At 41.0% G+C, this 26,214-nt stretch overlaps 1 protein-coding gene and 1 long non-coding RNA gene across 2 annotated transcripts; one reads left to right on the forward strand and one right to left on the reverse strand.

Annotated features, from left to right (window-relative positions):
* Window positions 1-9,544, forward strand: MINAR2 (membrane integral NOTCH2 associated receptor 2). Its single transcript, XM_030470233.1, has 3 exons — window positions 1-165; window positions 8,263-8,508; window positions 9,312-9,544. The coding sequence occupies exons 1-3, from the start codon at window positions 1-3 to the stop codon at window positions 9,489-9,491; spliced, it is 591 nt and encodes a 196-aa protein (XP_030326093.1). The 3' UTR covers window positions 9,492-9,544.
* LOC115600840 lies at window positions 9,203-21,904 on the reverse strand. The gene is made up of 3 exons (XR_003989183.1): window positions 21,824-21,904; window positions 16,274-16,279; window positions 9,203-9,212 (listed from the first exon to the last, which is right to left on the reverse strand). It is a non-coding gene; the product is annotated as an uncharacterized LOC115600840 (long non-coding RNA).
* Between the last annotated feature and the right edge of the window lie 4,310 nt (window positions 21,905-26,214).

Genomic DNA, 26,214 nt, shown 5'->3' on the forward strand with positions numbered 1-26,214 from the left:
ATGGACTTCTCTGTCTTGCCAAACAACAACCATCCAGATAAATTCCTGCAACTGGAGGTGAAGTCTTTAGAGAAAAACTCTGCCTTTCTACAAGACAGCCTGGCAAAATTCCCGGAAGCAGTTTTACCTGGAGAGCAGCAGTGGCACAACAGGGTCTATTTACAGGTAAGGTCTAAAAAAAGCTAGCATTTTTCCTGATTTTTCTACCTCTTTTTTGGGATCAGGAGACAAATGGCATGAGTTTGAAACTTCAGCTGTGGATTCAGGTTCTTGCATCTCTGAATATGCATCACTAATATATTAGCAAGTTTTCCCATTGACTTCAGTGAGGATCAGGCTCCAGAGAAGAGTTATTCTCTTCAGGGCAGTGTGCTGACTTTATTTCAGTATGTTAGGCTTTCTACCGCTCTTTGTAACATTTTCACAGCATTTCCCAGAAAGTCTACCAATGTAAAATATCAATTAATTGTCCTAAAGGAGCAAATGGAACACTTTCTCTGAAGAAAAAAGAAAACAACTTAAATCTGAAATTCAGGTCATATCCCCCAAACTCAACAGAAAGGTACATTAGAGAGAGCATTAGAGAGTCTTGCTAGTGTCTTGCAAGCATATCTATGTCTACAGAGTTCACTGTAGCTTCCTCTTTATTTTGCCTTGTTTTTCCCATTCTACTTTGACCTTCCTGTCCTCACAGACAGCTGTTGAAAGTGTGAAACACACTGACTATATTAATGCAGGTTATTATGCAGAGGTAGGAGTGGTTTCATGGTAAAAATGTAAATGTGCGCTGCCTAGTGGAGGCCCTGCAGCCAGTGGAGAAGTTCATGTCTGGATCAGCAGCAGTACAGCTGCATCAGCTCACACCCCTCTGGGCCCCACTCACTGCTCCACAGCACTCCTTTCCTGCTGCCCAGGGAGCCCCCCGCCTTTCCCCACCCCTAGCATGAGCAAAAGCTCCTAGGTCTGGTTCTTGTCAACAGATGGAGACGTACATAAGTGGTTGGGGAAGGGGGGTGGAGGATGGAGAAGGGTCTGCATCCTCAGTATCCTTATGGTTGGGGTCCACTTCTCCAGGAGAGGAAGTGGAGCAGAAGAAACACAGACCTGGGGAGGGGGGGGACGGGGGAAGAGAAAGACCCTTAAAGTCTCCCACCCACAGCTACTTCCATTTGCACTTCTCCCCTCAGACATTTCTCCCCATCCCCAAATCCCTTTTCTCCCTCCCAGAGTCCATTCCAGTCCTCATCCACATGCAAAAGTCCTCTGCCTCGTAACACCCGATTCCATGACACACACACACACCCCCGCTTACCTTCTCTAGCCTCTTCCCCACCCCAGACACCCCTCTGCCTGCTCGAGTGCCTTTGGCCGCCTTTGCTGGTATTGTATAATCTTTTCTGGCAATTCCCCAAGGAGAGCTGGGAGGGGGGGACACATGGTCACCCGTTGTCTCCCATGCACAGAGCCCTAACGAAGAGAAGGAGCCTGCGGGATCCAAACAATGGGGTATGGTGCAATGCTGGCCTCGCTTGCCACCCCACCTAAGCCCCTCTTTTGTGCAGGAGAGAGGCAGCCACACACAGAGCAGCCTCCGCAGCAGGGATCCTTCTCCCCATTGTTGTAAAACAGGACTCACTGTCACTGAGCCAGGGCTGCAGAGCTGCAGCAGGATTATAAATGAGTGGAGAGCCCTGTGCTTTTTCGACTTGTGCTCTGCCTTTCACCACCAGCAAGAGGGTTTTCCTGGAATTCTGCTCCCAGCCTTGGGATGGCCATTTCAAAAGAAATGTCTGTGCTCACCATGTCTCCAGAAATGCAGTTTGCAATGCAGTATGTTTTATAAATGTTAAACCGAGGGCACAACCTATACTTTTAAGTGTAGTCACTAGTGAATTTAAGCTGTCCAGATAAAATTCATTGTGCCTTTTCTCTCTCCCTCATGAGCTTGCCTCCTTTTTTCCTTTTTGCTGACAATCAAATAAAAGGAAAAGAACTGATGAGTTCCAGACATTAGAATAAACATGATGCACAGCAGAGAACTAATGGCACAGGAATAACATGTTTTGCTTTAAGATGAGAGAGCTAATGGGGTTAAGGGTTAGTTAATTCAGAAACGGAAATGGGGGGGGGGAAGGGCGAGGGAGGAGAATTCATTTCAGAACATATGTGCGTGACCTACAGACTCCCATAGTCATTAAACGTTGAGAGCAGCCTAAATTCCCTCTTCAGAAATTCATTTTATTTTTAAGAAACTATTGCTACTCGGGGCTCCCCATGTAAAGTGACTTCTCAGTGGCGTGTTTGCGGTCTCTTCCAGACCTTTATTGTGAGATCACTTGAATGCAAGTGCACTTAAGTGCTTATATGTTTTCTTCACCTATAAGATTTTAAATTTATTTCCATTATGAAAAGCCTCTTGACATAATGACAATTCCTATTGCTGACCAAAAAGTCGCTGCTTTTCCCACTTACTTTCCTCTTCAGTATCAGGCAAACTGAAGAGCAAACTGAACAGCTTCCCTTCTTAATGTATATTTTCGTCATCCACTTTGAATAAAACAAACAATAAAGCAGTCCAGGAATCTTGGCCCTTCCTTATGAAAAGCAGCATAAAAAGCACAGACTGTTTCTCCTGCAGATGGCTAGCTACTGACCGCTTTCTGATTGCCCTGAAAATGTCTGGTTCCACTGGTCTCCCTGTCCTACAGTATGTTTTGATGCTCAGCATACACCAGATGATTAATCCCCCACATCCACTTCTGATAGCCAGGGTGCATGACTCCCCTGTAGTCTACCTTGTCATTTTCTGCAATTCTCGGAATTCTATATCCTGTTTATATTTACCCTATTTTTCCCTATTTCTGGAAGACAACAGAAAGCATTTGGTCTTTGAACACATGCTGCTCCTTGTCATGCTTCTTTTGCTCTGGAATTCACAACTGTGAACAAATTGTGGCCTGCAGGTATTACAGTTATCACACCAATTACTCCTAACCCCTCTTGGTCTCTCATCTGGGCTAATACCTGTGTCCTGCCTTGTTCCTCATTGTACCAGGACAAGAGTGGGTTTTTTTACCTATTAGGTAGGTGCTCAGTTATGGTCATTTGTTTATCCCCTGGTTCATACGTGCATTACATACTTCCACTCTTTTCCTTATTCTTGCCTAGACATCTGCAACTGGCTTCAATCAGACCCGGCTGAAATACAGAAGTTTTTGTATAATGCACTCACAATCATAGACAATGACAGATAAAACAGCTTTCTTTGGGTAAACAATTCATTATGAGGACAGAAGTACTCTTAATGCTGCACAATTAAAATAGTCCATATGAATGCCTACTTTAAATATTCCTGTCACTTTGGCTTAAATGTTTGTATCCATGTACTGATCTCCCTCCTATCCATGTCAGGTGGCTCCCCAGGTTGCTTTGATGCTACCTTATGTCTTTGACAAGCAATTCTGATCCCTTTCAGATCCTTCAATAAGAAAACATGCATTCATAAAATCATAGAATCCTAGAATGGTTTGGATTGGAAAGGACCTTCAAGACCAGCTAGTTCCAACCCCCCTGCCATGGGCAGGGACACCTCACACTAGACCACGTTGCTCCAAGCCCCATCCAACCTGGCCTTGAACACTGCCAGGGATGGGGCAGCCACAGCTTCTCTGGGAAACCTGTGCCAGTGTCTCACCACCCTCATAGTAAAGAATTTCTTCTGAATATCTGAATGTCTAATCTAAATCTCCCCTCTGTCAGTTTAAAACCATTCCCCCTTGTCCTGTCACTACATGGCCCTGTAAATAGTCCCTCTCCAGATTTCTCGTAGGCCCCCTTTAGGTACTGGAAGACTGCTGTAAGGTCTCGCCTGAGCCCTCTCTTCTCCAGGCTGAACAACCCCAACTCTCTCAGCCTGTCTTCCTAGCAGAGGTGTTCCAGCCCTCTGACCATCTTTGTGGCCTCCTCTGGAATCACTATGGATTCCCAGGAATCCTTGATATGAAGTGTCTGCCTTGCTGTCTTTCAGGTCCACTTATGTATCTTGAATTGCCTTTATGTATCTATCAGTGCACTTATGTATCTTCCTTGCCTTTCTGACTGCTATATGTGAGATCAGATTTATTGAGGAAATTCTAAAGAGCTAATAATTATATATCCTGACAAATGAGCCTTTTTTGTTGACCAAATGCCTAGCAATACCTAACACAGGGTATATTATCATAGGGACTCTTGGGTTACTACTTAGCAGCTTTTTGTCTGTCAGACCTTTTTTCTGTCTTAGAAACAGGCCTTTATCAGAAAAATGCCCTTCCGAGTGCTGGGAGAGCTCTCCAGAGTGCATTACAAGGCTTTTGCACAACAGAGGGCTATAGTCTTAAGCAAATTACATGCAAATATAATAATCAGCCCGCTACCCACTTTCATTAGGATTGATGAGGTTGTTACAAAACAAATCCTGCAGTATCTGGTTGCCCTAAGTTTCTTAAAGACTCCCTTCATTAAAATATCAAGGCATAGCTACCGATGGCCAGCATTTGTAACTTTCGTTGAGTACCTTCCTCTGCAGCAGCTAGAGACCATGGCTGGCCATGGGACAAGTGAAACTAACTCTTCTTGGGAGGGAGTAAAGACAAATTTTACTTCCAGAGAGTAAATTTCCTTAATTGTTTAGATGACTCTTTGATCTCTTCTTGCAGGTAGATAGGCTTGAGACCAAGGCCTAACCTTAACTGTTGATGTCCTGATTTTGGTGGGTGATTAGCTTGATGTCTCTATCACAGACTGAGGAAAGAACAGTTAGACTCTCAGGTTGTTTCAGTGTTAAGAACAACAACAGCTGAACAACAGTGACAAAAGCATGAAGTCAGGAAAAATGAAATAAAATGTTTCCTAGCAATATAGATTATTTTATAATTTTAATTATATATATATTGTAATGTACTTGTATGCATAATATGCATTATGAAATAATCAGCAAGAAAATTTGTGGAGTAAGCACATTTTGACCCAGGGGTGGAACTGGAACTAACATTGACTGTCTATAGATCTTCAGGCTTTTTACAGAATCCTCTTCTTGTACATGCCAGCACTCTGGGTCTGTTGAAGAAGGACAAACTGTTCTCAGTGAAACATGAGTTCATAGAATCATAGAATGGTTTGGGTTGGAAGAGACCTTAAAGATCATCCAGTTCCAAACCATAACAGCTTTCATGTTCAAGAGCTATATATACATTAAGCACAGTTATGTTTGCAGAGTTGAGCATTTTTCATATTGTTAAATGAGTATTTCATCAACACATTTCATCTACAGTTTCTCAGAGTTCTTTATAACTATTGCTGCTATGAGTATTTGCTTTTCCCTTCTTCCATTCAGCAAATAGTAACATAAATTGCCTCTGATTTGATCTGTTCCACCCTTATTCACCCTGCCTTCTTAGGCACGGTGTATATCATATAAATTCTGTAATGCATATGGATATCTAAGTTTACAATACTTCCCTTTTTCTTTGAACATTTTCTTTGTGAATCAGAATCAAGACATAGAAGTATGTAACAATTGTTGGGAGATGTTTTGAATCTTACAAGAAAAAAATACAATTTTTTTTAGAACTACTTGCAGGTATATTTTTATTATCTAACCGTCTGTTTCTTTACTTCTATAAGTGCATACGTTTCATGCAATTCTCCTCATCTTTCTCCGTATAATTTATTGGACCTAAGCCTTTGGGGTTTTTTGTTTGGTTTTTGTTTTGGCTTTTTTTTGTATGTGCTTCAGGCTTCTGTGCTTCCTTTTCCCTAGCTAGTGTCTAGGACATCTGTCCTGTGAAACTGCAGAAGTTTCATAGCTAACCATTTGCCTGCATTCAAGTCTGTTCTCCCAATTAGCTTGGCACTTCAATGTCTGTTTTCTAAAACTTCTGCAAACTATCTCCTACCCCAAATTCTAGTCCAGTTTACACAGTAAAGCCCTCTTGCTCCCCCACCACCCCCCTCCCCACTCCTCATATTCTACTATTTTCATGCCTGTGAAAAGGAAGGTACTGCAGGCAGAAGGGGTAAAATATTTTGCCGCAAAGCACTCTCTTTATGAACAAATTTTGCATCATGCCATGTATTCCAAGATTTGGAGCATTTTATTTAAAACAGCTTTAGAAATTATTGTCAAGCTGCATTCTTTTCACAACATTTTAGTCTAGGGAGACCAATCATCCCCTGGTGAGACAGTTCGCGTTCTTCAACAAAATGTTCTCCAAATTCAACTATCTAGCAAGCCTGAGGGAAGCATCATTGAGGTCAATGACAAATTTTAAATAAGAAATAAAATAAATAAAATAAAATGCAGTCAGAAAGAAACGACAGAAAAACACCAGCTCAGCTGAAATCTGGCCAGTACAACGCAGAGGGCTTCAGTGCCAGCTGTAACTGCAATGCAAAGAGTAATATTGTCAGGGGATATGTCAAGGCTAAGGAATGACATATGGAAATTATGAACTAATAGAGAGACTGGGAGGGCACTGTGGATCCACCCACCTACTAATGATAATTACTGATGGGAAACATTCTTAGTCACTTGTGCACAACTTCGCGATAAGAATGCCAGCATGACGATTACTCCTAATGTTTCTTAGACAAAGGCTGTTGTTTCAATTTCTTCACCTTTCCTTTCTGGAGGAAACCAGTCCTGCCACTTCCTTCCACACCTGCCTGGCCCGGACCGACTTAGACATGTCTGTGCGTGATCACAGGCACTGAGGCATAAAGTAGGTGATGACATGTAGCAGCTGGTTTCACAGAAAGTGGCTTCACAAGCCCATGAAGGTGACAGAAAACTACTCAAGCAGAAGAAGACAACTGTTTGCTATCAGCTTAGGGACCTGCACAGGGTGATGTGGAATACCAGCTGCTCCCAGAGCCCATGTGTAGGGGGAGGTGGGATCCCAGGGGGTGGAAGGAGAAGCAGAATGTGCCTGTAGCAGCAGCAAGTCCTTTGGCTGCTGAAGTTCATTTAGCCCAGGGCTCCTTAGCAGCTGGAGATCTTGACATAAATGAAATATCCTCAGCAAGACATCCTTTCATGGAAGGAAGTTTCTCAGGTCCCAGCCTCTTCATTGGCTGTTCATGATGTGGACTCACTTTATGTGTGATTAGTGATTTCTAAGGGTGGGAGAGGGCTGGGGTGTTCAGGGCCATCAAGTGAAGCAAAGGCTTCCCTTTTCTCAATATAAAATTCCTAACGACAAATTTGAGAATGGGAAAGCAGGATTTGCTAATGAAGAAAACTGAATTTGCACTGTGGTGGTTCTGTAGAAACAGTCCTGAGACACAGGAGAGGTGTTAGTGCAAGGCAAGGGCTCTGCCAGAAGCACGTCTCTCTGGAATGTGACACACCACCAGAACACCACAGGCAGATTAATCTAAAGTCACAGGGACAGAAGGTTGTGGTGAACCAAAATGTTGAACAGCTTGAATTGGAGAATCTGCTTGGATTCCTCTGTGCAATGACAGATCAAAAAATAGGGCAACTAATATCTTACTGGCTTCTGAAACTGCTCTTAGTGCTGTGTTAAGCAGCAGCTTGTGAGCTCTCCAAAAAAAAGTGATTCCACTAGGGTTGTTCATCCTCCTCCCTTGTCACCCTTCTGTTCTAAATTGTCCAATATAACAATTGTTGTTGCTGGGAGACTGCTCAGATACTTAATTACCTTTGAGTTCTGACAATGCCCTTATTAAGAACTCTCCCTCAGTTGAATGAATGTCCTCTGACATCCTGACACAAGTCTAGCATTCAATAGTGTGAACAGAACTGCAATCACACACCTGCTGCCAAAGGTGAAGATCCAGTCAAGGCAGTCACTTGCACACTATGACCCCTGTGCTTCATTCCGCTTTGTCCTTACAGCCCTCTTTCTGCACCATACACCCATGGCTTCCCTCAGAACTACATCGTCTACCACAGTGCTCTATAGCACAGTTTTGCTAAAGCAGAGGCTTTCTTTCAGCGGGAATTATAATGTCAGTTCACATTTGCAAAAGAGCTTAATGTTCAGACTGTACCCATATGCTTTCCCCAGAAGGAAGAAATCTGCCTGGGGTGAACAGTCAGGCTCCCATACTGCACTGTAGATGTTTGCCAGAATGAGAAAAATTGTTGCATGTGTAATTTTGATTCTATTGTATTACAAATGGTAATTCTGGAAGGGGGACTGTGTCGTAATTAAATGAAGATGAAAGCCAACTTCTGGTCAAAACTGTGCCTTACAGAGAGAAAAAAGAAATGTCACTAAGCTGCCATGCTTAGACTCCAACAGGGTCAGCCAAGAAATGATAGACAAAGCCCTGGGGAAACACATTACACCTGTCACCCTGAAATCCACCATCAAAAGCAACCCCTTGTATAGCGATATCCAGATGGATGATGAATTGGAGGAGAAGAAAAAGAGCCCTTCCTGGACTGTGCAAGACTATGACAGACACTCACTGCACTCTAACTTGGCCAGCCAAATAAAGGTAACTCACTGTTGCACTGTGTTTGAACAAAATGAATTGCTATGAGCTATGTGTGGTGTGCATGAACCCATTGTGAAACCCACTTGGTTCTTCTGGTGAGATTCCGGAAGTAAATACGGATATATTTTCTGCTACAAACATGACACTAACATGAGTCTGATCAGGAAAAGATGTCTACGTATCTGGTTAGACTCCAGGAATTTCAGTTCTGCAGAACATGGCCTCTGTGACCAAAGTCCTAAACTGCAACACCACAGAACTCAGCTTCCCTGTTAATATAGGGAAGAGTATAAACGAGACGCTTAAATACTATATAGCCACTTCAACAACTGTTCATAACATCATTCTGTTTTCGAATAATGTGCATTTTCTCAGCCTTATCTACACTATGCAGGATCCTATCTGCCTGTGAGTGGGCACAAATCCCTTTTAGGGTTACTTTTGTAAGCATTTTTGCTGCTGTTCCCCTTTTCTGGAAAGGGACTCAGACCTGTGTTTATAGATCAACATCTCTTCTTGTAAAGGCTACATGGTTTCTTCTGGGTTTTTTAATCACATTTCAAAGGCTGGTGTCCTAGATTTGATTCCTGGCTGAAAAGTGTGGTTTTCATTCTCGCCAGTGGAACATTTGCAGCATCTGGCAAGTAGCACAGCCTATGTTCAAGTGAAAGTTTTTGCATTTGTGTTGTGATGCCTTAAATTCACTAATCATTATCCGATGATAGCCAAAATACTTCTGGCTATGTCCTAATGACCTTATGTGCAAGACAGGAACTGAGTTAATTTTCTGGTTTTTCTTTTAGGAAAATCCTAACGATCTACAGTTCTGGATGGGCGATATTTATACTCCTGGGTATGATACCTTGTTAAAAAAGAAAGAGAGAGAAAAAAAGCATTCCAAATGTTGCCGAATCATCCTCCTCATGGTACTAGCTGTTTGCATCCTAATTACCACAGTCATGCTCAGCATTTTACTTACTTAGTACAGCCAAATAATGTTGATGGCAATTTTTTCAATAAATATTTTTTATTAAGCTATTCCTCTCCTTTGTTTTATTTGATTTTTTTTATTTTTTTTTTTTTTTAATCTCGAATACAATTTGTTTGACATCACTAGTTTACAATGCTCCTGTGCAGTATAAGGAATTGATCCTGGAAAGAGGCAAATACTCTGAGCACAGCAGAATGTCTTCTTATGGGTATAATTAAAAAAGAAAACTATAAATATGCACTTTTCTTAGTGCCTTCTTTGGACTACTGATCTGCATCAGTATGTGTGGTATGGTACATACTGTACGTACAGGCAATCACTAAGTATTCATTCTAATAAACACCCACCATCTTATTCATCTTTTTATGACAGCTAATATTGTAGCTATTATTAGAATATAGAAAAGTATGATGAAGCAGTATTCAAGATATCCCAAGGAATTATAAAAGAAAAAATTACACATTACTTAATGACTGAGTGCATTGCTGCAATAATGCAGCACTTTTACTTAGTAAAAAGCCTAAATCGAATTCTTTCTTAAACTTTTTCAGAAAAGAAAACCAAAAAGTAGACCACTGAGCTTCTATCAAAAGAATCGCCTGAGACCTGAGGCAGGGTTTCTTCATTCCTGTGTCAAGGTCTTTGAACACATAGAATCTCTGTCACTCCAAAAAACAGACTGTCAATGATTTTCTAATCTGACATATCAAAAGCTGGAGCAAAATTGGTGGAATAGTAGAGTATAAACTGGAATTGGGATACACCTTAAAAAGGTTAAAATTACATATCCGTGCTATGAAAAAGGGTCTTTGTAAACGAAAGGACCAAAATAAAATGTTCAGAGCACTCGGACAGTTAAGTTCATAAACCTCAATATAATTCAGGAGAATTAAAACATGGGATAAAATGACAAAATAAAAAGTGAGTGAACAGAGAAAGAAATTATTTCTTTTCTGAAAAATGCTCTGAGTGCTGCAAACCCTTTATACCCCTATATTAGGGTAAGGAGCTATGAATACTGTTGAGATGGGGGTCTCCCTCATTGATACAATAGAATCTCACAGATGAACGAAAGCTGGAAAGTTAGGGTTATACGAGATCTACCTGTCTTCACACAAAAAAATGCTGTGGAATAGGTCAGGAATAGGACCAAGGTAGAGGGTATGCATTGTCACCTCTGAATTCTACCATGTCCCTGACTTACAGCAGGTTTGCAGTGCTGCAAGTCAGATCAGGATGGATTCAAGTACAGTGTGACAGTAAGATAAGTGTGTTTAATTTTTTCCTTCCTTACCTGGTCCATGTTTGAATCTTGTTTGTGCCGTAACTACTTGGGCGCTAGCCTAGGTTGTACTGGTTCAAACACCTAGGCTAAGACAGTTTACTGCTTTAATCTGGCAAGCAGCCACCAGCAAAACTGTAGCAGCATTTTAATGCATTGGACTAAAATTAATATCCCTGTTACAAAGCTGAACATTGCTGTAAAGGCACAGGGGAACTCAGTCTCCTGGACTGCTGCAGTTTCAGTATAGAGGGGTGTTTTCTCTGAAAGATCAGGTCCATTCAGCTTATGAAAGTAAAAACTTGGGAACATTTTACAAGACTGATAGCTGACACTATGAAGCAATTATTCACATCGAAACAACAATACTTAACTGGTTTTTCCACCCTAAATACATTTGCTTTAAGTGCATTGCATACAATGCAGAGACGTATTTCTGTAAATTACTGAGGCCTGCAGATGGGAAGCCTGAAAGTAAAGGGCTCTGTAATTTCTAGGAAAACAGCCAGTAATGCAAGTTACTTAATTGCATTGCTCTCTGAGGGCCTAGCAGTAGGGATAAAACCGTTTTCTCCCCAAGCCCATTACTGGCCGTTTCAGTCTGGTTTCGCCGCTGTCATCTAGCGGAGAGTCAGAAAAGAGGAAAAACGCCTCAGGCACGGAGGTGCCGGTTTGAAGTCGTTGATTATTTTTTTTTTATTTATTTATTTTTTTTTCCTTTTGGGCTATGGGGCTTAGTTTTTCATTTTCGCTCGCGCCGTTGCGATGCGGGTTCCTTTGCTGACACCTCGTGGCAGAGAGCGATGGGCGGGCGATGGGCGGGCGGGCACAGAGACCCCGCGCCGCCCCGCGCCGCGCCGCGCCGCGGACACCCATGTTTTCAGACACGGGCGCGCAGCGCTGCTGGGAAACGGGCGGGAGACAAAGGTGGACTGAATGTTCTTTGCGGGAGCGGCTACGGGACCTGGAAGCGGCCGGGGCCTGCTGCTGCTGCGGGCTTCAGAGAGGGTTCGCGGGAAAGTGGTCCTTGTGTGTCTAAACGCGAGCTGCCTACGAGGGTTCGAGAAAATAAATAACAATTGAATGCTTTGAAGGGGATAAAAACCAAACCAAACCAAAAAAAAAACACCCCCCCCAAAAAAAAAAAAAAAAAAACCCAAACAAAAAAAAACCACCCCACACAAAAAAAACCCCACACTAAACAAACAAAAACCACCATGAAAAACTAAAACTGTCAGATAGATTGAGAGACAAAGACCTCTCTTCCAGGGGGAGTGTGAAGCCTTGGGATCCTTTGTACCATGTGGTTAGCCTAAAAACAATTGATCAGGTATTGGAACAGGCTTCAGAGGGAAGTGGTGGAATCACCATTGCTGGAAGTGTTCAAAAGCCATGTAGATGAGGCCCTCAGTGACACAGTTTAATGGTGGCCTTGGCAGTGCTGGGGTAATGGTTGGACTTGATGATCTTAAAGGTCTTTCAAACCTAGTTGATTCTATGATTCTAATTAAGGAGACACCCTTTCTTTAACTACTTGATGCATGAGTCCACATGTGTTGTACAACAGTTGCAATTTTGGGTTGGTAAGATCGCTTTGTGTTGCCCCTTTTACATTGAGGATTTTTTTTATTATTATTATTTTTTGATTGTGGGTTGGGTTTTTTGGGGGGAGTGTTTTGATTTTTTGTTTGTTTGTTTTTCGAATTGATTAGTGACAGGGACTTCATGGAATTTGACATGGTGATGATGGTATCCTGGGCTGCATTGAAAGGAGCATGACCAGCAAGCAGGTCAAAGGAGGTGATTCTGCCCCTCTTCTCTTGTGAGACCCCACTTGGAGTACTGTGTACAGTTCTGGTGTCCCCAGCACAGGAAGGACATGGAACTGTTGAAGCAAGTCCAGAGGACGGCCAAGAGGATGATAAGGGGGCTGGAGCACCTGAAAAATTGGGGCTGTTCAGCCTGGAGAAGAGAAGCTGCATGGAGACCTCAGAGCAGCCTTCCAGTATCTTCCTCAGAGTATCTTCCAGTATCCACAAGAATGCTGGAGAAGGACTCTTTTATCAGGGAGTATAGTGACAGGACAAGGAGCAATGGGTTCAGACTTAAACAGGGGAGATTTAGGTTAGATGTAAGAAAGAAATTCTTCGCTGTGAGAGTGGCGAGGCAAAGATTTTTGCTATACTCTTTGCCATATGGCAAAGAGGATGCCCAAGGAAGGCATAATTTTATAGTATGCCCAAGGAAGTTGTGGCTGCCTCATCGCTTGGTGGTGTTCAAGACCAGGTTGAACAGGGCCTTGAGCAACCTGGTCTAGTGGGAGGTGTCCCTGCCCAAGGCAGCGGGGTTGGAACTACCTCATCTTAAGGTCCTTGCCAACCCAAACTATTCTATGATTCTATGATTGTATAACAGTGTCTGGGTTGATTAACACCACCACTTAGAGAAACAAGACTGTAGATTTGGGACAACAGACTGAAGAAGAAAAGTCATCACAGAATGTTTATGAACTAGGATAAGTGTGAGAGTTTGGAGAACAGAATCTTTAGTGTATGCAAAAAGTGCCTTTAAAACTGCAAGAATAAAACAACTCTACTAGGTAATGACATTAAAATGAGACATACAGCATTTCCCACCCACCCCTTTTTCCCCTCCCAGGTAAGTAATCTCAGAGATCCACATTATTGTTCTCTTCCTGGCCTGAGAGAATGTGTATGCATACACTTGACCTTAGTAGGATTTAAGTAGGTGCTTAAAGATAAGAAAATAGTCAAATCAGGATCAGAACAGAAACAAATCTTGGCACAGATTTAAATTTTTAATTCCAATAGTAATCAGTCCAAAGGGCAGCAAAAAGTCTCCTACTTAATAGTCAATAAAACCTCTGACACACAACACAAAGTTGGCAAACCAATATCTTAACAACACCTACTCAGAAGATATAGAAAAAGGATGTAACTGCAGCGGAATACTACTTTTGACTGGGAAAACTGGCATGTGCAGTGAGATGTAGCAGGAATTAGCTCTTAGGAACTGTACAGCTGCAACCTGGAAGCAAATAAGAGTACTTTTTCATGCAGATTCTGCTAATGTGTAATTGCGCTGGCAGTTGCTGTGTGTCACAAATGGTTTTAGAAAAATTAACTTCCTTCTCACCATCAAATAAGGATTAGATTTCAAAACTACCTCAATGATTGAATATTTTTCATTAGCTTGTAGTACAATTGCTCTCTCAAATCACTAGAGCATCTTGGAAAATTCTGATTCCCAACCTTCCTTTTCCTTTGCTATGTTCTTTCCTTCCCAAAAGTGTCCATAAACATGGAACTGACTTCTCATGTTATTTGCTTTTAGCCTGTGAAGTTGCTGGTCACAGGCTCCTGTCTGGCTGGTGCCTGGCACTGTCTGGGAAAATTACAGCTACCACTCTAATTCAGTAAAGCACACAGCTGGCCCACGGAAACGATCTTGCAGGGCTTGTTGCTTTAGCAGAGTACATGTTTTTCACAGTCCAGCTTCATTTTTTTTTTTTTCTGCCAATGCATTCATTGAACAAGACAAGGTCTAAAAGACAAAAAAGAGAAGAAAAGAGATATTTTTGAGTTTGCCATGGGTAAAGTTACCTTGGTCACATCAGGATTTGAGAAAGGAAGATACAATATGAGTTGTGAGATGTACATTATAAATTTCTCTGGGCAGGCCAGAAGTTACTCCTTCAGTTCTGATGTTCTGGTGCTTGAGTGCTGAGTTAGTATTTGTTTGAATAATAAAGAACCATAACAGCAGAACCTGTGTGGATGCTATATCTCTGGGATGTCTATCACTGGAAGATCAGGAAGGTCCCCACAAATTCCCCTACCCAAGGAAAGTGTTCCACTGTTTAATTCAGACATGTTTGAAGCAGATCAGGCTACAGAATCTGCTCTAAGGACCTAGTTCTGCATGGTTATGCTCTTATAAATGGAATAATTCAATAAAATACAAATTTACAGGCATACTAGTCAGATGATTTAAGCATCAGACAGCCTTCCAACACAGCGTATGTGATGTTCCTGTCAACTGTTCTCTCATGTGATTTTGGTGATTAGAAGATGCTTCTAGATTTAAAAGGGTAAAGCAGCAGTGTCCTGCTGTAACAAGCAACAGGTGAAACATACAGATGTGCTATGTCTTTTTGTTGCACAAGATATATTTTAAAAGATTTTAGCACCCAATATTTTAGGTGGTTTACACTTTTGATTTAACAACAGGACTTTCCTCCTATATAGTTTCCTTTGTAAAAAGTGCTTTTTCCACTACATTTATATATATATGCACACATATATACACACATGTAATATATATATAGTATGTGTATGTATATATATACACACTAGAAAGCTTTATCTCATGGACAAATGATACAGATCCAGAGCACATATATGGATTCACAGTTATGCTGTGACCTTACCTGTACAGCTGTAACCTGATTACTTGCACTGTGTAGGAATACATTAATAAATACAGGAGAGACTCTTGTGCCTGTGAGCTCCTGTTTATATTGAAAGGCTTTCTCAGTTCCAACTCCATCTCCTATGACATCGGTTAAGACCCAAGCCACTGCTATACGCTCTCAGGGTATCTAGATGACACGCATCATGGTTCAGCTTGTTTCTCTGCAGCCTGGCAGCACTGTAAACCCAGAATTGTATGATAAGTTTGATGGGCCTGTGCCCATTTCCAGTCTGTTGGCTGGAAGAACAATAGAACACCAGCTTAGAGCAGAATAAATCTCTTTTTGGAATACTTGTCTGTAAGTCTATGAATCTAAATCTGCAGAAGATTTAACTTGCAATATTCAAGGTTTGTGGAGCATTCTTCCGTCTTCGTCTCCTTCTTTCTTTCCCTCTTCCTTTCCCTCTCCCTCTCTTTTTCCTTTCCCCTCTCCCCTTTCCTCCCCTCCTCTTTTTATTTAAGTTCCCTAGGGCTGGGATTTGCATTTCTGGCATGTCCAACTGCAAACAGCAGTGGGTGATGGTGGCAGCTGTCCACGTAACTTCCCAAACACAAACACATTCCAGGCAGATGTCTGCTGGAGTACAGATGTAGTTAATGTTTGAACTGAGGTGGAGAATAAGTGCACATGTTGTTTAGGTAAAGAGCTTTTGACCAGGTCCTCCAGATCACTGTGACAATGACTTCTTCCTTTTGTAGCTGCTTTTCAGTGGACTTCTCCCTTGGGAGCAGTCAGTCTGATCAGCACTAGGTGGTACATCCTGACAGACAACCCTCTTCCAGACAGAGGGACTTGTCAAGATTTTCTCATTGTGGAGGCTGACTTTGTGAATCTCTGCAGCTGGACATGCATTGCAATGATCCTGATACTGCTCTAATGCTGACCCCAACACACTGAATGTGAGAGTCAGAATATTCAGTTATGAATTACATATTGTTAAGGGATTTCTTTCCTCGCCAGACCTAATGTAAGTCATCTGATTGTGGAAAATGAACACTTGACACTCTCTCCTCTGATATGTGACATTCTATTTAGGCAACCCAGCAAGAAAATTCCTGTACACAGTTATATTTTCAATGTATTATTGAAACAAGCTGGCAGGCAGTTCTTGTGTTACACTCAGAGAGGGGAATAGTTAATTCATAGCAGAATGACATGCTGTATTTTCAGGAGAACATGCAAATCCTCAGTTGATGTGCGTTATTTTTTCCACCCACATATTTAGCTTCACAAACAACCCAGTACACTTCAACCAGACAACACAGACAACCAGCCTTCCCAAAGGCTTGTTTCCCTCTGGGGTTTCCTCTGTGCTGATTGTTTCTTCTTGGAAATTCTCCAAAAGGCCACTTTCAGCTCAGAAATCAATTTGCTGCAGCTGCTGTAGTAAATTGAAACTCTTGTAGCTGTAAGTGGGGTTCATCTGTGAGTATTCTTGTCGCTTATGGTAAGGTTAGCCTTGTTGGAGGAAGCAGTGTGGAGGCAAGGTGGAAGGCAAAGAGTTCTGACAGCTCACAGGTGTACACACACAGCGCAAGCATACTGGATGTCAGGTTTATTTGCTTCAAATTTGGTGTACGTCTGTTTATTAATACCTGTGGGTGTGTGGTATATGAAGTGAGTGTTCAGCCTTAAAACTTCTTCTTTCTAGGCACAACTGAAGACACATACATATACAGGTGTGTGCTAAAGAAGTATTTTATGTTCAGCTGTTTGGGTCTCTCCTAAATTACTCAGTGATTCCTCAGAAAGGGAAGTTGTAATGATGATCGTTAGTGAAGATCTCAAAGGATGGTTTTGCTATAGAAGATGCTTGCTATTTTTATAAATCTGATTTCTCTTTTTCACACCTTCACCTGCTTGCTTTTTTTCGTTTGTTTTATTTTGTTTTGTTTTGTTTTGTTTTCTGACCTGCAAGCACAGTAACCTTTTGAAAGTGCTTGGGATGTAAGACAATCTGGAGTTACAGATATAGAAGTGAATAATGTTCTATGTGTGGCTAGCACTGTTAGTGGTAAGAAAAAGAATGTGTGCCTTAGGAAAGTAGCTGTTAAGGTGAAATAAGCACAGAGCCTTCAATTTTTAAATTTGCATTAATTCTCTTTTTAATGAGCAATGTCATAAACGCTGCCTTAGATCTAGGAGAAATAAGCTGAACCAAGTATATTAGTAAATCGGCATGTGAGTAATCTACATAATCAGGAGTACTGTTTCTTCTTTTATTTACTTCCTTTTTAATTTTCCTTTTATACATGACATTCAAAAGCATGTCAGGGTGCCCAGGAAGTTGTTTTCATAACTTCAGCAAAACTGTTGTTAGATAAATCCTCCTCCTACAGTATACTTACAGGATTCTTCTCAAGCTTCTTTTCCGACACAAAGTTAGCATCACCCTTACTGATGCATCCTGGTTGTATCTGAATATGACAACAGTGTGTTTGGTGCCTTGCCAAAGTTCAAGTTTATGAAGCCAGCTTGCTTCTAGTGCAAGTCAGTTTGCGTTCATGCTGCACACTGGCAGTACACTAGCTTAGCAAGCACACTTAAGCTTCAAAAGAATTCAGTATGTTTTTGCAGCTCCTTCTGACACATCTTTTCAGTGCACTGTATTTACATCACAAGTGACTCAATATTCTCTAGAGACTGGCTTGCTACCTGGAAATACCTCAGCCATTGTCTTGCCAGATGCAGGTAAAGTACACCAGCAGCTACAACAGAGAGCCAATTGAAAGTTATCTACAGCTTTGCTTAAAGGCCAAAGACCTCAAAAAGTGGTAATTATACCTTTAAGTAGACCCCAAAATAAATTAGTACAGACTGACAAAAATAGATATATAGATTCTGAAACGTGATGCTCTCAGAGGCAGGATACAGGTGACCAGGTGCTGTCCAGCAGTGGCCCGGAGCCACATTAAGGAGTTAGGAGTTGCGACTCCTCAGGAGTCAGTGTCTCTGGCTGTTGCTAAATCCTCACCCAGTTCCTGGGTGAGTGAATCTCACTCCTGGGCAATTGTACGAATGCAGCATGAGCTGAGAGCTGCCTGTCACAGAGACATTGCCTGTCACAGAGAAACTGCCTTAATTATTGTGCTGCTTCTAGAAAGGAAGCAGTAGGTGTTTGTGCATTTATTTCTTTTTTTTTTTTCCCCTTACACTCTGCAAAGAGGTGAATAATTTTGATTGGTTTTGCACATGTCACTTCTCGTATGCATAATGCTGAAGCAAAAAAAATGTCATTCTATCCATTCCAGGAAAAGAAAATTAAGGAGTTCTGAGTAATTCAACATGATGCTCATAGCTTTTGTTCTGCTTTAATTATGGTGGCAGAATATGCCCAAAACCTTGATACTCCTTTTTTTTTTTTTCCCCCAGGGAGTAGCAGCAGACTCTTCCTCCTTACAGACTGGTTCTGCATTCTAAGGCTCAGGCTTTGGGGTTCCAAATCAAAATAAATAAAAAAAAATTCTGAAGAATGTACAACTGGCTTTGTAAAGTTATAAATGTACAGCTATAGTTGCTATGCATTATATTGAAGGAATGGGTTCTAATTTACATCCACCTTCTTCCAGAAAAATATGAACATGCCAAATGAGGCAATAAGCCTTATTACATTAGAAAGGACTTTTTTGATGACATAACATAAATTTGTTTTCTACTTAAAACAACCTCTCCAACTATAGGTAGAATCCTGAGAAGATAATTTATGTTAAAATAAAACTGAAGTCTTAAGCAAACAGCTGTTCCCTTGATAAAAGCAAACCAGGGAACATATATGTGATTACTGTTGCATTGTATAGTTTCTCTAAGTTTCTTAAATCCTTAAGCTTTCCTTCAAAGCTTAATTGGATGGTTTGTTTGTTTGTTTGTTTGTGTTTTTTTAACTTTGAAATAACAGAAGAACTAGAAGAATGATAATCCTGAACTTGAGGGTGCTGATATTTGCTTTTATCCTTTCATTTTTTATCTTAAAAATAAAAAATCAACAAAATATTTTATCTTTGTTATGTGATTTAAACCCTTTTCTTCCTATGAAATGCATGCTGAGAAAACTTACTGCTAACAAAACCTGCAAATATAAACCCCATTTTTCTAAACCCCAGTATTTTCTCCTAAGGTATCATGACATTGCACACCTCAAAAATTTCAAACTGCCCAAACTTATTAGTGGCTTTCCTTTTGAAGACTGCTGTTAAAGTATATAATCGCAGGCATTGTGCTCATGACCTAGATAGGGAAACGGCCCGCAAGGAAGGTAGCTTTTTGGAAGGAATTCACTGCTGTCACTGTACCAGCAAATGCTTGCCAGAAATGAACACAAGTGTGTTTTATTGCATGGGCTCAGACTGCAGTATGTACAGCAGAAAATCACTTGCTCTGGCATGACTTTAGGATCTCCATATAGAAACCTCAACAGAAATATTTGGAAAAAATTTTCTGAGTTCAGGAGCCTGTAGAAGTACTATATAACTCCGTGGAAAGAGGAGAAACTGAGGTCCCTTGAGCTTGGACAGACAGTAGATGGGACCTCCTCAGCAGAACTAAGGTGGAGGGCGTTTAAAATAAAAACATCAGTTCAGACTCTTTGTTTTCAATGTAAGTCTTGGTAGAGAACCTGAAAAATCTGAATGGAGTCAAAGAATTGGTAGTAAGAATAATATCTTGAATTTCCCTAGGTATAATAGGATTTTTGAGTGACTGAACCTGAGTCGTCTTTGAGAAATGCTCATCTGATTATATGAAGCACTTCATTATTTCAGGACTTGTTTTTGTTGTTGTCAGCACCAAGAAGAGATGGGCCAAGCACAACCTTCTGTGCTCAGGAGAGCCCCCTGCTCAGGAGAGCTTTCCACTGTCAGCTCTTGTCATGTTTTTACATGGAAAGAAATTGGTGGGTTTGCCTCAGGTTATTCTCTCTAGAATCCATACTCTGGGAAATTGATAATTTATAAACACCAAAGTTACATTGGTCCTGTTCTGTTCTCCTACCATGTCACTAAACTTGCTATTTTGGGATAACTTCTAGTTTTGCAGCTGCTTTCCAGCTCCTCAAACATCCCAAGATGAAGTTTTACGGTTTCAGGTGACCTTAGCAATACCTGGGTTTTCTAAGGGCTCTCTCTGATATCTTCATTCCCTATTCTAAACTGAATTCTTATGTCTTTGGTGCTGTTACATTCTGTGTTATCAACCAATTCACAAATAGCCTCTACAGTGAAAATTAATGAAAAAGATAAATACGGTGGCATTTAAAGGAAAGAAAAATATGACTGAGTGCTCACATGCATGCCCTTTTGGCCTGCTCAGCATCATCGCTTTGCTGACACATACTTTCTGTATGCCTAAAGGATAAGTTCTTGTTACCTGATACCTGCTCTTGCATCCTCTTGGTCCCTGAATGCTTGATGACATTTTCATCCTTGTCTTCAGTAATATGGCTTATTTTTCACTTTCTGCATGCTTCCTTTTATTTAGGGAAATAAAGAGTGCAAAATTAGGTGAGCTTGGTCTGCTATTGCACGTAACAGTGGGTACACTGGAAATGCAAACAACAGGAATTTCTTTCTCTTAGGCCTGGCATTGTTGCTTCAAGGAACTGCTTCTTCACTTCCTTTACGTCCCAAAGGATTTTTGCCTGGTGGTGCTCTGAGCTTATTCAAGCCTAACAATTCTGTAACATATAACATATTACTCTGCTGAAAACAGGTGTCAGTAGTGGGCTTCCTCTTAATGAAAAAAACCCCAACAAAAAAAAAAAAACAAACAAACCAAAAACCACTCCCCCCATTTCATTGGAAAAGAAGTTGTTTTCCTTACGTTGGATCCATCAGCTGGTGTTTAAGCATAAAGCAGCACAACGAGCACTCTTCAGTATGAAGAGGCTTTCAAATTTAACTCTGAAAACAGAAGAGCTGAATCACTGAAAGTGATGATATGACTCTTCACCCTGCCCCAGGATTAAAAGAATAAAGCTAAAAAAATGAAAGAGAATGGCAAATCATAAATCTTCAATAGAATCTATAATTTCCTGTCTGACATTGCAAAAGATAAAAAATCCTCTGCCTTCCCTCCACTCAGGAAATTGCACTTTGGGAAAAAACCCAGTATGAGAAGGCTTGAGGTAAGTACCTTATGTCAGAATAGGGAGGTCAACCTCTAGAAAATGTTCTTCTCTAGCAAATAAACTGTGCAGCCTTATGTTGTTTGGGGAATGCTACTCTCAAGGATTGCTCCTATGCTGAATTTTGGCCACCATGTGCTGGGTAACTGAGTAGGCAAAATATGTCAGAAATTACTTAATCAAATGAAAGGGTGGAAAGGAAATATGGGATATTTTTTCTTTAACTGTTGGGTTGTCTGCAGCCAAATGCATGTCTCAAACATTACTAATCCAACCTCTTATTCCTAGTATAAGTAAACAATGATGATAAAAATCATGATGTATTTATTTTATATGATGTACGTTTAAAATAGAGCAACTGTTTCCTTGTAGAAGTTTGCTGAACTGCTTTTATGATTGGTATTTCATGCACATACTTTTTACTGGCACAAACATAGAATCATAGAATAATTTGGGTTGGAAGGGACTTTCAAAAGTCATCTAGTCCAAACCCTCTGCAATGACCAGGGAACATCTTGAACTAGATCAGGCTGCCCCAGCACCATATCCATCCTGGCCTTGAATGTCTTCAGGAATGGTGCATCTACCGCTTCTCTGGGCAACATGTTCCAGTATTTTACCACATCATACCTTTTAAATAAAAAAAGTTTTCTTCAAATTGCCTTTTTTTTTTTTTCCCCCTTGAATACAATTAGAAAATGGTAAAACACACAATCTAACTTTTCCCTTAAAAATTCGCTATGCTTCTTAGAATGGTTGGTTGGTCGGTTTTTCCCCTCAAAATTCTAAATCCTCTAGTTAAAGACACTTTATATAATTGGTTGATATTTTTGCCAAAGATACAGTTCTTTTGGACAAACTTCTGCTACCAAGAGCTGTTTGGTCTTTGCACAATTTATTCCAGTTACATATGGCAGAAAATCAGCAGATAAAAGATAATGTTTTCAAAACTGTAACGGAATTTTCAGCAAATAATTCAGAAAGCAAGTAGGGAAGCAGGGAATTCTTCTAAAATCTTTTCTAAGAAAATAAAAGAAAATGATGTAATAATAACTTGGTCCTGAAGATACTGTGTGATGGTTTGAATTACAATGAAATGCTGCCAGAAACCACCAGACTGCAGCCACAGCATTGTTTCACAAGGTGGCACAGTTACTCTTCATATTGTGCATATATATTTTTCCTCACCCACCAATGAAGTAGTTAACATCTAATCAGCCTCCCAGTGTAGCTGTAAAGGAGCCTACCTGTATTCAAACACAGAAAGCATAAGGAAGGTCTTAAGCATAAGCAAGTCTTCACGCCCAGTCCAAGGCTTGCTGAAATCAATAAGCAGCTTTCCAGTGTCTTTGACAGGTGTTGAATAGTTTATCCACAGTGCATTTAAACTCTCTGCCAGGCTTTCTATTCCTGTGTGTGATTAGCTGCAGCAGACAATATATTAAACTTCTCAGGAAAAATAAGCTCATAATGGTTAACTCTCATCTGGCTTTTTAGAAATCTTAGTGTGATGACTAATAAACTCAGCTAGTAATAAGACCTAGAAGCTGAATTGATCATAACATCCATAATCCTACCAAATTCAATGAGACTGCTTCTAAGTAAATTCAAAACACTTAAATACTGCAGAAGTGTTTTCCTTTGCTCCCATGTGTGACCTTTGCTTTTGATTTATTAAACTGCATTTATCTTGACCCACAAGGGTTTTTTTCCATCTTATTTTCTCCCCCCATCCTGCTGAGAAGAGGAGTGATAGAGCAGCTTGTGGGCACATAGTGTCCAGTCAAGGTCAACCCACCACAGCCCTTTTTAGTACCCAGTGTGAGGCATGAGACAATGGCAGTTCTGTATTAAGCATGCTATAGTTACGGTAGTTATTAAGTGGCAAGCTCCTGAGCAGGTCATGGTGATTTTTTGCTGCATTGCTTATCTCTTTATTTTGCTGAGCTTGGAAATGTTAACACAAATGATGGCAATGTGCCTTGCCCTGGCATTGATGGCCTTATTCTGCTGGGGTAGAGTTCTTGTAGAGAAGATGAGAAAATACATTTCCATCTCCCTACCTGAGACTGATGTGGATGGTTTTATTGTGCAAGCTCCTGAGGTCCTTGTTCACCCTTATGTGAGTTTTTTAATACTACTAATTAATATTGTTAGCATATTATGGTTTTTGTGGAATGTGGTCTCGTCCTGGTGTAAGAGAAGACAACTTTTGAGAAAGGCAACACTGAAATGTGCCCTGAGGCTGCTGGTTCCTGGGTGTCAGGGTGTGTGGAAAGATTCGGGCAGGTTTCTAGGACAGTTATCACCTCCCATAACCTGGGACTTTAAACTTGAACAGGCAAGCAACCCTGGCAAACTGATGTGCTACCTGATAGAAGGGTGCCTTGCCTAACCCAATGAAAACCAAAAGCTTCTAGTGCTGTACTGGGGCCTGGGCTATGCCTATTGAGCCATAGTTCAGAACTCTTAGATGGTTTCAGTTGAGGCAGGGACACAAACTGCATCTGAAGATACCATGGTTGAGACAGGGACCCAAACAACAATTACAGTAACTGCCCCAGGACTGAAAAGGAAGCAGCAGACAAGGATAACAATAGGTCCATATCTTTGATGGAAGAGGAAGAAGAGCAAAGGTTTGATCGAGAAGCCAGTTCTTCAACAAAGACATTGGAGGAAAGAGTGAGAGAATTCACACAGGAAACTATTTGGTCCCTGACCTCATCAGAACTTTGAGACATGCAGAAGGATTACAGATACCAGCCAGGTGAGCAGATTGCTACCTGTCTGCTCCAATGCTGGGATAACAGGGCCAACAGTCAACAGTGGGAAAACATTGAAGCCCAATAGCTGGTATTCCTTGCTGGAAACCAGGGAATTGAGAAAGTAATCGGAAAAGAGGCTCTTCTCAAGCATGAGAGCAAGATATCCATTCAAGGAAGATCTTGTGAATTCCCCAGGAAAGTGGACTACTGGAGATGAAGGCATCCAGTACCTGAAAGAACTAGCAGTTCTGGAAGTCATCTAAGGTGATCTAGATGATGATGAGATCTCCAGAGATCCAGAGGATGTCCTGTGCTTATGGACTATGTGGAGGAAGGTGATTCAAAGTGCTCCAGTGTCATATTCTAAGAGCTTGGCAGTGATATATTGCCTGGATATGGATATGCCAATTGCGGAGAGAGTGTCTTCTTGACTCCAAAACTTTGAAGAAAATCTCTGTACCTCCTCATCCCTATAGGCCAGCGCTTTGCCCGCCAGGGGCATTCCGAGAAATCAGTTCTCTCCTGCCCCAGTCAGAGGGAAAGGGAGACCCAGACGCATGCTGCATGGTGCACTCTGGTTCTTCCTGCGTGACCAGGGGCAGGACATGAGGAAGTGGGATGGTGAACCCACCAGCTAACAAGATGGAAATCCCTAGTAGTGGTGTCTGGAGAATGCATATTTCAGGTTATAGCCTGTGCTATGGTGCATATTAAAAGGAAACATTCCCTCTGCACATCACACAACCAGCACTATGTGGAGTAAGTGTGTAGCATTGATCACACAATGAGCTCAACTGGAGAAACCCAGCTGCCCAGGAATCCTGGATGAGACCATGGACTAGCCAGAAAGCAGAGATTTTGGAGCATTGCCTGAGGAGGTGGCCCAAGAGGCATCATTTATAATGAGTTAGGCATCATTTATAATGAGTTATCAGAAGATGAAAGTTGTATGCTTTGTTTACTGGTGGATCCTGTCATGTGGTAGGAAACCATTGGAAGTGGAAAGCTGCTGTGTGGAGCCTAGCCTATCATGCATATTATTTCAATTTGGCTTTAATACAAATTGAAATTACTGGAGTGTGGAGTTCCACATATATCTTTCATTAAATTGCAGATCAAGTACGTTTGTTTCACAAATATAAGATGGGTTTGGTAATAGCTGATGTTTCAAACTCATTTTGAATCTAAAATTCAAGTTACTGGTGGATTTTCAGAACTGCATATAATTCTGGAAGACATAAAGGTTTTGCTTTCAGTAATGCCTGTTGCACTTCACTGATCTTGTCTGGAGCAGGACTTGGTACATGAGCTTCAGAAATTGCTCTGCAGAGAGGAGTGAAGGAATAAGATGCTGCAGTTGAATTCCTGCTCCAGTAGCTGTCAGTGCTCTGCCAGGAAATGGTGATAAAACTGTAAGTGTGTGGATGTGATTGAATATAAACAAGGAGCCGATCTGTCTTGAAAAAAATGGCTATATTCATCCAAGATCTGGCTGCATCCAGTGCCCAGTAAAATAAGCAGAAAAGGCTGTAATCAACTTCAGCTGGATGAATGTGGTGGTTAATAGACTGGACCTATAGTTACTTTCCGAAATCAAACTGTATGTAGAAATACAAACGGCTATAGAGTCAGATGTTGCAATAATGCAGGCACCACATAACAACACCAAGTTCAGGATAAACACCCTGAAGTTTTAGAACATAAGAATCAAAATAAAGACAATAAAACTATTAGTTAATATCCCATTAATGCGGAATGATTCAATGATTGCCAGATGTATCAATGAATTAGTATTTGCTTATAAAAATGTGGAAGGATAGTTGGCAGCTACAGTTACTGTTTTGTAAGTAATGTGTGTATGCCTCCACAATAATATTGAATGCCTAAGGGGAATTCCAAGCTGAATGTTTTCAAAAGTTTGTTCTACAAGACAATTGAAATTTCTTTGTCTTTGGCAGATGGCTCTACTAGCTCTGCGAAGAGCCATTTTGTGGCGTGGGCACATTACAGTCTATTACTTAGAGACAAATGCTATAAATTTTCTGGAACCTTAAA

Source organism: Strigops habroptila, chromosome Z (assembly GCF_004027225.2).
Source record: "Strigops habroptila isolate Jane chromosome Z, bStrHab1.2.pri, whole genome shotgun sequence".
Taxonomy (NCBI): domain Eukaryota; kingdom Metazoa; phylum Chordata; class Aves; order Psittaciformes; family Psittacidae; genus Strigops; species Strigops habroptila.

Excerpts from the sequence above, each read along its gene's own strand:
- MINAR2 (XM_030470233.1), top strand. The coding sequence starts at position 1 with ATGGACTTCTCTGTCTTGCCAAACAACAACCATCCAGATAAATTCCTG. Across the intron at positions 166-8,262 it reads ACAACAGGGTCTATTTACAG|AGAGAAAAAAGAAATGTCAC; the intron begins GTAAGGTCTAAA and ends TGTGCCTTACAG. Across the intron at positions 8,509-9,311 it reads ACTTGGCCAGCCAAATAAAG|GAAAATCCTAACGATCTACA; the intron begins GTAACTCACTGT and ends TTTTTCTTTTAG.